This window comes from Camelus ferus, chromosome 13 (genome assembly GCF_009834535.1).
Source record: "Camelus ferus isolate YT-003-E chromosome 13, BCGSAC_Cfer_1.0, whole genome shotgun sequence".
Taxonomy (NCBI): Eukaryota; Metazoa; Chordata; class Mammalia; order Artiodactyla; family Camelidae; genus Camelus; species Camelus ferus.
Window position 1 is genome coordinate 35,796,320 of NC_045708.1, and position 14,270 is coordinate 35,810,589.

The 14,270-nt window shown below is 32.4% G+C and overlaps 1 protein-coding gene across 1 annotated transcript in view; it reads right to left on the reverse strand.

Annotated features, from left to right (window-relative positions):
* Nucleotides 1-14,270, reverse strand: part of AGBL4 (ATP/GTP binding protein like 4) — a 1,086,468-nt gene that overhangs the window by 1,003,405 nt on the left and 68,793 nt on the right. The window contains exon 2 of the mRNA XM_032494231.1: nucleotides 8,274-8,396. Within this exon, the coding sequence (XP_032350122.1) occupies nucleotides 8,274-8,396 (123 nt within the window). The remainder of the gene's footprint in view (nucleotides 1-8,273; nucleotides 8,397-14,270) is intronic.

Here is a 14,270-nt window from a genome sequence, read left to right on the forward strand (position 1 = left end):
AAAAATCCTCAACAAAATACTGGAAAACCTAATCAAATAGCAAATTTAAAAGATCATACAACCATGAGCAAATGGGATTTATTCCTGGCATGCAAGGATGGTTCAATATATGAAAATAAATTAATGTGATACACCACATTGACAGAATAGGAGTAAAAATCTCACAACTGTCTCAATAAATGCTGAAAAAGCATTTTACAATATTCAAAATATTTTCATGATAAAAATGCTCAACAAATCAGGAATAGAAAGAAAGTGCTGTAACATAATAAAGGCAGTATTTGAAAAGCTCTGTCGAAAGACTGAAAGCTTTTCCTTTAAGAACAAGGCAACGACACCCACTCTTGCCAATTCTTTTCAACATATTACTGAAAGTCCTATATAGAGCAATTAAGTAAGAAAAAGAAATAAAAGTTATCCAAATTGGAAAGGAAAAGCAAAACTGTCCCTGTTAGCAGATGACATGGTCCTATATATAGAATCCTAAAGATTAAATTTAAAACCTTTAGAGCTACAAAATGAATTCAGTAAAGTTTCAGGATACAACACTGACATTCAAAAATCATTTGTATTTCTGTAGACTAATAATGAACTATGTGAAAAGGAAATCAGAAAAAGAATACCATTTACAATAGCACCACAAGAATAAACTTAATAAAAGAAGTGAAAAACCTATAGACTAGAAACTATAAAACATTGATGAAAGTAATTAAAGAAGACACATATAAATGGAAAGGCATCCCATGTTCATGAATTAGAAAACTTAATATTGTTAAAATGTCCATATTATCAAAGTAACCTATAGATTCAATGCAATCCCTATCAAAACCCAATGGCATTTATTTTTTACATAAATAGAAAAAGATCCTAAAATTCATATGGAACCACAAAAGATGACAAAGCGCCAAATCAATCTTCAGAAAGAAGAACAAAGTTGTACGCATCATATTTCCTGATTTCCAAATATATTATAAAGCTATAGCAATGAAAAAATTATGGTACTGATATAAAGAAAAACATGTAGACCTTTATGAACACAATAGAGAGCCTAGAAATAAATTCACACATATATGATCAATTGCTCTGCAACAAGGGTGCCAAGAATATACAATCAATAAAGAGTGATCTCTTCAACAAATTGGATATTCAGGGTATCCACTTGCAAAAGAATTAAATTGGACACTTTTCTTACACCATCCACAAAACTCAACTCGAAATGGATTAAATACTTAAATATAAGAGTAAAACTGTGAAATTCCTAGAAGAAAACATAGGGAAAATCTTCATGACATTGGTATTGGCAATGATTTCATTGATATGACACCAAAACACACAGATAACAAAAGCAAAAATAGACAAGTGGGACTATGCCAAACTTAAAAGTTACTGCACAGCAAAGGAAACAGACAACAAAGTAAAAGGCAATCTATAGAATGAAAAAAAAATATTTGCAAACTATGTATGTGATAAAGAATTAATTTCTAAAAAATATATAAGGAACTCCTGGATTCAATAGCTAAAAAAAAACTAATAATCAATTTAAAATTGGCTAAGGACTAGAACAGACATACAAATGGCCAACAGATAAATGAAAAAAATTCTCAGTGTCACTACTTATCAGAAATGCAAATCAAAACCATGAAATATCACCTAACATCTGTCAGGATGACTATTAAAAAAAACAAAAAAACAAAAAAAAAGACAGAAGTGCTAGTGAGAATGTGGATATACTGGAACCCTTGGGCACTGTTGGTGGGAATGCATAATGGTGTAGCTACTATGGAAAACATTATAGTGGTTCCTGCAAAAAAAAAAAAAAAAAATAGAACTACCAGATGATCCAGCAATTCCACTCTTGGGTATTTATGCAAAAGAACTGAAATCAGGATCTCAAAGAGATTGTTAGCACTCTTATGTTTAGTGCAGCATTACTCACAATAGCCAAGACTGTGGAGAAAACCCACCCACAGATAGAAGAATGAATGAAAGAAAATGGATATATTTGGAATACAATGGGATATATTCCACCTTTAAAAACGAAGGAAATTAAACAATACACAACAAGAAATGAACCCTGAGGCTATTATGTTAAGTGAAATAAGTCAGTCAGAAAAACAAACATTGCATGATTCCAATTGTATGAGTTGTCTAAAATAGTCAAATTCGTAGAATCAAGGAGTTGAATGGTGGTTATTAGGGGCTAAGAAGAGGGAGGAATGGGGAATAAACTAATCAACGGGCATAAAGTTTCAGTTAAGGAAGATGAATAAGTTCTACAGATCTGCTCTACAAGATTGTACCTAAAGTCAGCAATTCTGTATTGTACACTTAAAAGTTTGTTAAGAGGGCAGATCTCATGTTAAGTATTCTTCTAAAAATAAAATTAAATTTTAAAAAAGGGATCCAACTGATGCTAGAGACAACCACAGTAGATAAGACACTGCAGAATCTATGACAAACAGGTTCCTGGAGTTCAAGAGCAAGAGATGATTTCTGAAGTACAAAACTACCATTTAAAAAACAGCCCCAAGCAAAGTACTGATCCTTACTAAGTACTGAGCTTCTGATAATGAGACATCAAGTAATTGTGTGACTTAAGAAACAGGTGGCCCAGACTCCCATGACACCTACTTCTGTTACACAAATGCCATTCTCTCAGCTCACAGCTACAGCTTAATGGAAGATTCCCTGAGGAAGAATAAACTCAAGACTCATTCATTAACTGATGAACTTGCTTGATACGTCGAGTTAAAAAACACTTGTTGCTGCCATATAATACCACTCAGTGTTGTCTAAAGGACTGTGGTGACAGGAAAATCTCCCATGGACAGAGCTTAGAGCAGTATACTTACTCACTTCTTTGTATAAAAGTAGAAGTATCATGAGGTAAGGATATATGTGGGCTCTTGAGTAATGGCAAATGTCTTGGTGGGCTTGTTGTTAAGAGGCCTATAAAGAACAAGACTGAAAGACTACAGTCATGGAAGTCTGGGATAGGGACACGTGAAGAAAACCAGGGGAATGGGTACAAAGTATTCAAATCTTTGGTTATGAAGTCATAACCAAAAAAATAGGTTGAAGATCTTCCATGCTCATCAGACAACACCTACCACAGAGGCAGTACTGAATAAGAAAGTGGATGGGAAAATTCATCCAGTGGACATCAGTCAACCTCACATAATAGGACCAAAACTAAATCAGACATGGCAATAGAGTTAAGGAAGCTGTGCATGAGTCTTCCTGAGTAGACTCCCTCTGATCAAGGCTAATCTACCTACAACCACTACAGTACCTGTTCATAGGCACATTCTTTGCTGGCTTTTCTTTTTTCCTGTCTTACTCTCCCTACTCCCTCACCTGTTCTTCCTGAGTTTCCCATCTAAACATACCACATTTACCTAAGTTTTATCTCAGTATGATTCTGGAGGGAGTTCAATTTAAGGCTCACATACTACAAGGTTTTTCTAAGGATTGGTAATAACACTTACAAATATACCTAGGAAAGTGCCTGGTACATTTTAGCACCCTTGAAATGATATTATACACATGCCAGAATTACTAGCTGAAGTTCATTACTAGACATTGTGCTAAGCCTATTTTGTAGGTTATCTCTGATTTGCTTACTAATTCTACAATATAAATATTTATTTTCCTGCTTTTACTGATGAGTAAACTTTGAGTGATATCATCAGCCTGACACAACTAGTACTTGCCAAAGTTAATATATGGACCCAAGTCTACTTGAAATCAAAATCAGTATTTTTGGTATTATACTATGTGTTCTTGTTTTAAAAAAATTAGTTAGCATGCCCTCCAGATTCACCCATGTTGTCATAAATAGCAGAATATACTTCTTTTATGGCTGAATAATATTCCATTACATATAGATAAAGATATAGATACCATATTTTCTGTATCCATTTATCCATCAAAGGACATTTAAGCTGTTTCCACATCTTAGCTATTGTGAATAATGCTGCAATGAAGCTGATCTTACAGAAACAGAGAAAATAATGGTGGTTGCCTGGGGCTGAGGGAAGGGGAAATGAGGTGATGTAGGTCAAGGGGTACAAATTTTCAGTTTTCAGTTCTGAGCATCTAATGTACAGCATTGTGACTATAGTTAATGAACACAGTATCGTACACTTGAAAATTGCTGAGAACAGATCTTAAGCATTCTCACCACAGGGTGGAGAAAAAGAGTTAACTATGTTAACTATGTAAGGTGATGAGTGTGTTCATTATTTTCATCCTGGTAGTTATTCTACAATAAACATGTATATCAAATTATCACATCATACACGTTAAACATATACAGTCATATTTGTCAATTATTCCTCAATAAAGTTTAAAAACCAAAGTCTATCAGCCATCTGAATATCTTTTTTAAAAAGTCAGATGAGGTATTAATCTAAAACCCCTGCTTTCTAATGTGGCCATAGCATATTTTCATACTGTGGCAAGAATAAAGACTATTATATTTTCTTTCAAAAGTAGTAAAGCATTAATTTTAAAGATTATACAATGTAAATGTAATAAAACTCCATTGGGAGAATTAAAATTAAAAGTTTTAAGTTTTTATTTCCATTGTTTTAAAATGATATATAAACTGATCCATTTCTTTATTTCACTGTCCCTTTTTCATGCCACAGTAATTTAATACAACATACTAAATTTCTCAAGCTAACCAATTAACTTGAAGTATAAATTGCAGTGTACTTCTCATATTCAATATACATAGATGCATATCAATCATGAAATAATACTCAAATTGTATATGATGCCTATAAAACAGTATTTATTTTGATGGCTTATTTTAAAATAGGTAGACAATTTTTTCACTTTTATTTATCATAAAACATTTTCCTATATAACTTTACACCTAATGAGAAATTCTCAACAATATATTATTCATATGTCAAAAGTATATAATAAGGAGATATGTATATGCAATGATTAAAAGTATGGCTTTTGGAGCCAGGAAATCTTCAGTTTCAAAATCAGCTATACCACCTGTCAATTATGCAGCTCAAAGTTAATAACTTTACATCTCTAAGCATCAGTTTCCTCATGTACAAAGAGATATAATACCTCTGGGGGGTTTAATGTGTATTAAATGAGATAAACCATGAATATCACTTATTATAGAATAAGGCAAGCAACAAGTAATAAAGTGATAATTTTTATTGTTTTTCCCCTTAATGTTCTTCTTGCTATTAACACTAAATTTTTATTGAAATGTAAAAGTATTTGTATTAATCTTAAATCTCACTTTATGACGATCATTTTGTTCACTGTCCTTCCTCATTTTTACTTTCACCAGTTCTCTCTCTCTCTCCCTTCCTTCTGGGACTCCCACAATGCATACACTGATCTGTTTTAATGGTATCCCATAAATCCTTTACACTTTCTTCACTCTTATTCATTCTTTTTAATTTTTGTTTCTCTGATTGAATTATTTCCAATGATGTGTATTCAGATCCACTGATCCTTTCTTTTGCTTTAATTTGCTGTTGAAGCCCTCTAGTAAATTTTTTCAGTTCAGTTCCTATGTCTTCAGCTTCATTCTTTCTATTTGGTACTTTGGGTATTATCTATCTCTTTGTTGAAATTTTCACTTTGTTCATGAACTGTTTCCTTGACCTTGGTAAACATTTGTTGACAGTTATTTTGAATTCTCTGTCAGGTAAATAATATAACTCTATTTCATTAGAACTGGTTTCCGATAGTACACTAGGTGCTGGAGAACAAAAATTAATAAGAAACCATCCCTGGTTTCAGGAATTTTCAGTATTAAGGAAAAAAGAAAGAGAGAATTAAATGACTGCAATGCAATAAGGACTAACATAGAAGAGGCCTGTAAATCACAGAAGAGGTTCCTATAAATACAGAGGTAGAGACAGCCAAACCTGCCTGTAGGGACTGTTTCTCAAGGGAAGAAATGCTGGACTGAGGCTGAATTAACATTTAACCAGGTAGAGAAAAGCATCTGGGGTACAGAGAAAACAGTATCTTCAAAAGGTACAAAGACTTGAGAGAAGTTGGTAGATTAGGGAATAGCAAGAAATTAAATATGGTTTTTTCATTAAAGCTATCATAAAATTAATCTTTCCCCATCTTTCTGTTACTTAAATTACTTCATTCAACAAATAAATTCAATATTAACTTAGTGCTTAGTTTTGTAAGCACTCTGCTTGGTTCTGTGGGAGAACATGGATTAATCAGACTCACATTCTTCCTGTAGCATGTTATAGTCAAGAAAAAGAGAACAAAAGAGTTTTCAAAAATCATACTAAGTGTCAGGTGTCTCAAAGAGAGATAGAATTAAGGTGGTGTAGCTGTTTTCCGAAGGGAAATAATACTTAAAAGAGAGGAGTATATGGAAGAAAACAGATCAGGGATTCATAGGAGAGTTCATATTTGACCTGCAGACCTTATTTCTCATAAGAAAAACAGATTAATTATCCACCACTTCAGGGAAAGGTAATGCGCTAGGCACTTTACATATTCCACAACTGTGAAAGAAAAAAAATGGAGGCTTATAGAGGCTTATCTGTAGGCAATATACTTCATCCACATGAAGTGAGCCCTCCATATCCTTGGGTTCCACATCCATATATTCAACCAACTGAAAGTTGAAATCTTTTTTTAAAATCCCAAAGTTCCAAAAAGTAAAACTTGAATTTTCCACACACTGACAACTACTTACACAGCATTACATTGCACTAGGTATAATAAGTAATCTGTCCTGTATATGACAACATATACAGGAGGATATGCATACGTCATACACAAATATTATATCATTTTGAAAAAGGGACTTGAGTATCTGTGGGCTTTGGTATCCATGGGAGTCCTGGAACCAATCCCCCCCAACCCCAGGTACTGAGGGAACAACTGCATAAGATTCAAAGACAGTAGAAGACATTGTTCCCAATTGTGTGTTCAGGTATGACTGAAAGGACAAGACTACAATAGTGTGTTATGGACTGAATTATGTCCCCTCAAAATTCATATGTTGAAGTCCTAATACCTAGTACCTCTGAATGTCACTCTACTAGGACATAGGGTTTAGACAGAGGTAATCAGGTTAAAATGAGGTCACTAGAATGGGCCCTAATCCAGTATGACTGGCATCCTTATAAAAAGAAAACATTTAGAGACAAACATACACATAGGGAAAACGCCATGTGAAAATGAAGGCAGAAATCAGGATGATGCCTCTAAAAACCAAGGAACACCAAAGACTGCTAGTAAATCACCAGAAGCTATAGAGTCATTGGGTAGATTCTTTCTCACAACCCTTAGAAGGAACTAACTCTGCCAACACCTTGATCACAGACTTTCATCCTCCAGAACTGTGAGACAATAAATATCTATTGTTTAAGCCAATCAGTTTATGGTTCTTTATAATGGCAGCCCTAGCAAACTAAAAAAATCATAGGATAAACAAAGAGCAAAAGCCTGCATAAACTAGTTTTATATTGAAATATAGTTGATTTACAATGTTAACAAGTTTTCAATTATTTCTTTAAAAAATTACTCATTATTTGTAGGTTTTCAAGAACTGTCATGTTAACTAGCATGTTGCTTCAATCACATACACATACAAACACACATGCACATTCAAAAGCAAAAATAATAAACAATTATTTTTGAAGTGAAATTATGTTTACCTTTCTCATTAATATTTGCAACATATTCTGAATACCTACCATTTGCCTATATGCCATTCAGAGTATAAGGTTCAGATATAAAGAAACTAACAAAATCCAATTACTGCTAGATGGAAATTCACAATCAAGCCCTGATCTTCCCTTTCAGAATACTTACAGCATTCGCTGTTTATGAAGTATATTACTTTTGCTATTTTGTGTTCAACTGAATCTATTCTTTAATTGCTTTTTTATAGAGAAGTTTCCTTTCACAAAGACTGAACCAGGCACATAGTAGACATTCAATAATTAATGATTTATCAAGTAGTCAAATTATGTCAGTTTTATCCCCAAAGAAATAATATCTGGGTAACCATTTGATAAAATACAAGGTACTGTATAAATGTTCATTAGTATTACCATTATACTTCTAATCACTTGTAGCAACAAAAACATAGCATTTCATTTTTAAGTATTTCCAAGTCAATTCCTTCAAAACTGATTTTTTTCTGACAACTTGTTTCATTATGGTAAAAAAACTAAATGAGTTGAATCACACTAAATGGTCAGATGGAATTAGAGTCCAAAAGAAAAGGTCTTTGATACTGATACACTCACCACTTTCAAAGCAAGCATCAAAGATAAGATGTCCTTTCTTGGGCTGTCCACAGTATCCATTTGGAAGCACCATATATTTGCTCACGTTCCCTCCGATGGCATCATCATTTCCCATATCATTGCCTATTTTTCAAAAAATCAGTTCATGTTAAACAGAAATCAAAATGTACAGAAGTCCAATAAAATTTTTATCATTAACTTTTCCCCCTTCCCTGTCATTTAGTGCTTATCCAGGCCCTAAAAAAATTACATATTGTGTTAAGGTACAAAGAGAATACATTTTTAAGTCAGAAAGATATGGGTTCAAATCCCATCTCTACTACATATTAATTCTCTGTGACATAAAGCAATGAACTTAATCCCTTTAAGCCTCAGTTTCTCTCATCCATAAAAAGGGGATGGTAAAACCTATCCTTCAAAATTGTTATGAGAATTAAATATGAAAAATATCTAGAATGACTACTGAAATACAGAAGATGTTCATTACATTTCATCAATTACTCAATAAATGGTAATACGTTAATTTACATAGTTAATTATTATATTGTGAATAAAGCAATAGTTCTATAACTAGTATTATAACTATGTAATGTTCCACCACCAGAAATAATTTGAGAACTACTGAATTAGCATAAAATGAATGAAACTTTCATGTATTTCTGGTAGAAATGTAAAATTATACAGCCACCTTGAGAAGTAGATTAGCACTTTTTTTATAAAATTAAATATACACTTAACATACAACCCAGATATTCCACTCCTAGATAGATATTTACCCAAGAATTATAAAAGCATATGTTCACCAAAAAACCTACACATGAACGTTTATAGCAGGTTGTTCATAATCAACCCAAAACTGGAAATTTTGCAAATGGTTTCAACTGGCAAATGTATAAACAATCTCTGGCACATTCATACAATTAAATACACTTCAGCAAAAAAAAGGAACAAATTGCTTGTTTAGGTCTTCTGCCCATTTTCGGATCAGGCTGTTTGTTTTTTATTATTAAGTTGTACAAGCTATTTATGTATTCTGGAAATTAAGCCCTTGTCAGTCTCATCTTTGCAATTATTTTCTCACATTTCATAGGCTGTCTTTTTGTGTTGCTTATGGTTTCCTTTGCTATGTAAGAACTTATAAGTTAATTAATTAGGTCCCATTTGTTTATTTTTGCTTTTGTTTCTATTGCCTAGGTAGACTGCCCTAAGAGGATATTGCTAAGATTTATGTCAGATGTTTTGCCTATGTTTTTTCTAAGGGGTTTATAGTATCTTGTATTATGTTTAAGTCTTTAAGCCATTTTGAATTTATTTTTGTGTACAGTGTGAAGGAGTATTCTAACTTCATTGATTTACATGCAGCTGTCCAGTTTTCCCAACACTATTTGCTGAAGAGACTGCCTTTTCTTTATTGTATATTGTTGCCTCCTTTGTCAAAGATTAATTGACCAAAAGTCTGTGGGTTTATTTCTGGGCTCTCTATTCTGTTCCATTGATCCACTTGTCTGTTTTTGTACAAATACAGTGCTGTTTTGATTACTGTAGCTCTGGAATATTGTCTGAAGTCTGGGAGGGTTATTCCTCTAGCTTTATTCTTTTTCATCAGTATTGCTTTGGCAATTCTGGGTCTTTTGTGATTCCATATAAATTTTAAGATTATTTCTTCTAGTTCTGTGAAAAATGTCCTCGGTAATTTGATAGGAATTGCATTAGATCTGTAGACTGCTTTGAGTAGCATGGTCATATTAACAATATTATTCCTCCCAATCCAAGAACATGGGATATTTTCCATTTCTTTAAGTCATCTTTAATTTTCTTATTCAATGTTTTGTAGTTCTTCATGTATAAGTCTTTCACTTCCTTGGTCATATTTATTCCAAAGCATTTTGCTTATTTGGATGTGATTTTAAAAGGGATTGTTTCTTTACTTACCTTTTCTGATATTTCATTGTTAGTGTAAAGAAATGCGACTGATTTCTATATGCTAATCTTGTATCCGGCTACCTTGCTGAATTCTTTTATCAGCTCTAGTAGTTTTAATGTGGAGCCTTTAGGGTTTTCTATATATAGTATCATGTCATCTGCATGAAAAAATGCTTAATATCACTAATTATCAGAGAAATGCAAATCAAAACTATAATAAAGTATCACCTCACACCAGTCGGAATGGCCCTCATTAAAAAACCCACAAATGATAAATTGCTGAAGAGGGTGTGGAGAAAAGGGAACCCTCCTACACTGTTGGTGGGAATGTAGTTTGGTGCAGCCAGTATGGGAAATAATATGAAGATTCCTCAAAAGACTAAACTAGACTTACCATATGATCCAGCAATCCCATTTCTTGGTATATATCCAGAGGGAACTTTAACTCAAAAAGATTCATGTACCCCAATGTTCACAGCAGCACTATTTACAATAGCCAAGACATGGAAACAACCTAAATGTCCATCAATAGATGACTGGATAAAGAAATTGTAGTATATTTATACAATAGAGTATAAAATACAATTTATGCAATAGAGCCATAAAAAAATAATAAAATAATGACATTTGCAGCAACCTGGATGGACATGGAGATTGTCATTCTTAGTGAAGTAAGCCAGAAAGAGAAAGAAAAATACCATATGATACCATTCACATGTGGGGAAAAAAAGGAACTTATTTACAAAACAGAAACAGACTCACAGACATAGAAAACAAACTTATGATTACTGGGGGAAAGGAGGTAGGAAGGGATAAACTGGGAGTTCAAGAGTCACAGATACTAACTACTATATATAAAATAGATAAACAACAAGTTTATACAGTATAGCACATATATTCAGTATCTTGTAGTAACCTATAATTAAAAAGAATATGAAAATGAATGTATGTATTCATATGTATGACTAAACTATTATGCTGTACACCAGAAATTGACACAACACTGTAAAATGACTATACTTCAATTTAAAAAATAAAAAAAGGAACAGATTACTGACATACATGACCACATGCATGAATCTCAAATGCATTACACTAAAAGGAAGAAGGCAAACTCAAAAGCCTGAATCCTTTATACTTTTTTTATATGACATTTTTAAAAGGCAAAATAGTAGGGTTTTTTTAAAAAAAAAAAAACAGTGGTTATCAGGGGCTGAAGATAGGGGTAGGGTTGACTACAACATAATCAATCAAATTGTACAAGCAAATGTACACTACAATCAAAACTTTGAAGTCTTCTTTAACCCCTGACTATCTCATCAAAGCCATAAATATCTTCCTCTCACCTGCCAGAGTTGTGTATATGCATGCATATGTGTTTAAGGATGGATGTCTGCAATAGCAACTTGCAAAAGAACTCTTCCAGGATACTCCTCAAGGTACTCACACGGGTAGTGCAGGGGGAAAGTAGTTGCTAATATGACAACTACTAGCCATGAGAGAGTAACTAGGAGTAGATCCATACTCCTGATATAAACAACTAGAAAACTGGACAAATACTTATGAAACAACTCTTTTCAGACTTGGATGACAAGCAGTACAAAACTGATGTCTGAGAGAAGGGGAAAAAAAGAGGTAACCTGACAAAGTATGGTCTGAGTTGAGAGGACAGAAATGAGTTAGGGAAGGCTGACGAAAGTTTGAAGGTCAGACTATTGAAGAGGAGAGCACTATGAAAGCCAGAGCATTAAAAATCTACAGAAAGTCTGCTTAACACTTTGGCTGAATGCTTAGCCATGTAGAATGAAACTCCATGAGACCAGACAAAGAATAACGAGGAAGCTGTAGACTAAACAACTCCCAAAGTGCACAGGGCTTGGAAACATTCAAAATGCAATTATCCAAAGTGGAGAGTCTATGTTGAAAACCTAGGGCATTACGTAGAGATCCCAGAAAGGTACTAGCCATGAACAATTGAAAAGTAAAATTTGAAATACAGTACCATTTATAATACCATAAAAAAACACAAAATGCCTATCCTTAAATTTAACAAATTATTTACAAGAACTGTATTCTGAAAACTAAAAAAATACTACTATTAGATATTAAGGAAGACCCAATTAAATGACAAGATATACCATGTTCATGGATTAGAGAACACATTATTGTTAAGGTGACAACTTTCCAAAAATTTATCTCTAAAGGTAATACCAATCAAAATGTCACCAGCATTTTTTTGTAGAAATCAACAAACTGATTCTAAAATTTAAAAGGAAACTCTAAAATTCATATGGAAACTCAAAGGACTTGGAATAGTCAACATATTTTGAAAAATAAGAGTTGAAGAATTTACATTGCATGATAACAAGACTTACAGAATAGTCATATATACCAATGTACCAGAATACAAGGTGCAGAAGTACACCCACATATATTTAATTAGTTAAGTTTCAGCAAAGGTATAAAAATAAGTTAATATGGAAAGAATAGTTTGTAAAACAATGTTAGTGCTTGAATAACAACCATTTTTTAAATGAAGTTCACACATACATGATGGTAGTGGAGGTCACATGGGTATATATTACATATCTTCCAAAACACATTGAATTGTACAGTTAAAAAAGATAAATTTTATTATATGTAAACTATACCTCAAAAAGATTATTTTTAAATGTTTAAAAGTGAAAGAGCAAGAATTGATTTTCATGTCATAGAATTAACCCCATATATATATGAATGGATATTACATATCTTTGTAAATTTTTCCTATGACTCATACCCCTCAAACCCTGGTCTCATCCCTCAGATGTAAATGATCTTAACTACTTCTGTTTTCAGTTTCTCAGTTATTATTCTACACAACGTATTTATTCTTCTATATCTTAATTTATCAACTTCTTGGTATCTATTGAAACTCTATTAAAGATAAGGAAATAATTTCTGTAAATTATTCTCCACTTCTTTTTCTAACAATTTTTATTAGTTCTAATCTTATTTTAATTATTCTGTTGAGGTGGTTAGCAATGTGAGCAGTAATCCTAGGGGGTGTTTTGGAAATTTATCGAGGCTTTTTTTTTGTTTTCATAATGATGGAAGAGCACAATGGCATTTGATTGGTGAGAACCAGGGATGCTAGATGTACTGTAAAGTAGAGAGAAGTCCAGTACAACTTACAAATGTCATATATAGTCAGATATTTATGTATACCAATATCCATGTATGTAAAAATCCTGTTTATAATTATATGAACTTAGAACCTAACTCTGCTTTATACATGCTAAGTATTTTTCATGGCTTTACTAAACACTTATTATTCCAAGGATGTAACTAACATGTAAATCAAGAAAAGATTATAATTGATTTCCTCATAATTTTATCCAGAAGTATCACCAATTTAGAAAATCATGTAACCAACAGCATTATCACTCATTGTAATTGATCCACCAATACAACACTCCCATATAAGTTAACATTTGTAGCAATTGTGATTACAGTGATGCTCACATCATCATTATTATTAAGGCATCTGTATCTTGAATGAAGTGTATATAATAAAAAGAATAAAAGATTTAATTCCATAAAGTATAAGGGAGGATTCAGAAAAGGAAGGGAATAATTTAAATTGAAATTCATAAAGAATGTCTTAGTCAAATACTATAGCATCCAGTTAAATTGCATATGATAAAATACCCTTATTATAGTATGCAGAATATTTGTCTCCAAATAGAGACAGAGTAACACAATGAATTTTTTCAATTTATGGAAGTTAGAAACAAAAGAGAAAAATAAAACAATTGAGATTTATCTCTAAAGAAATCAAGATCTAATCATATTAATATTATTATTTACATGTCTTTGAAAAATACTACTTTGAAAAATACTACAAACAAATATTTAGCAATAAAAATTATGAGCATATTTTGTGCAAGGAAAAACAAAGAAAGATGTATATATATAGATGCCCCTGATGAAATGATATAATAATTACATCTTATTTTACCCTAAAAAATAGGCCTGTGAGGCACTAGAAACAAACTTTAGGGCTACATAGAATTATTGACATTTAGGTGGGTT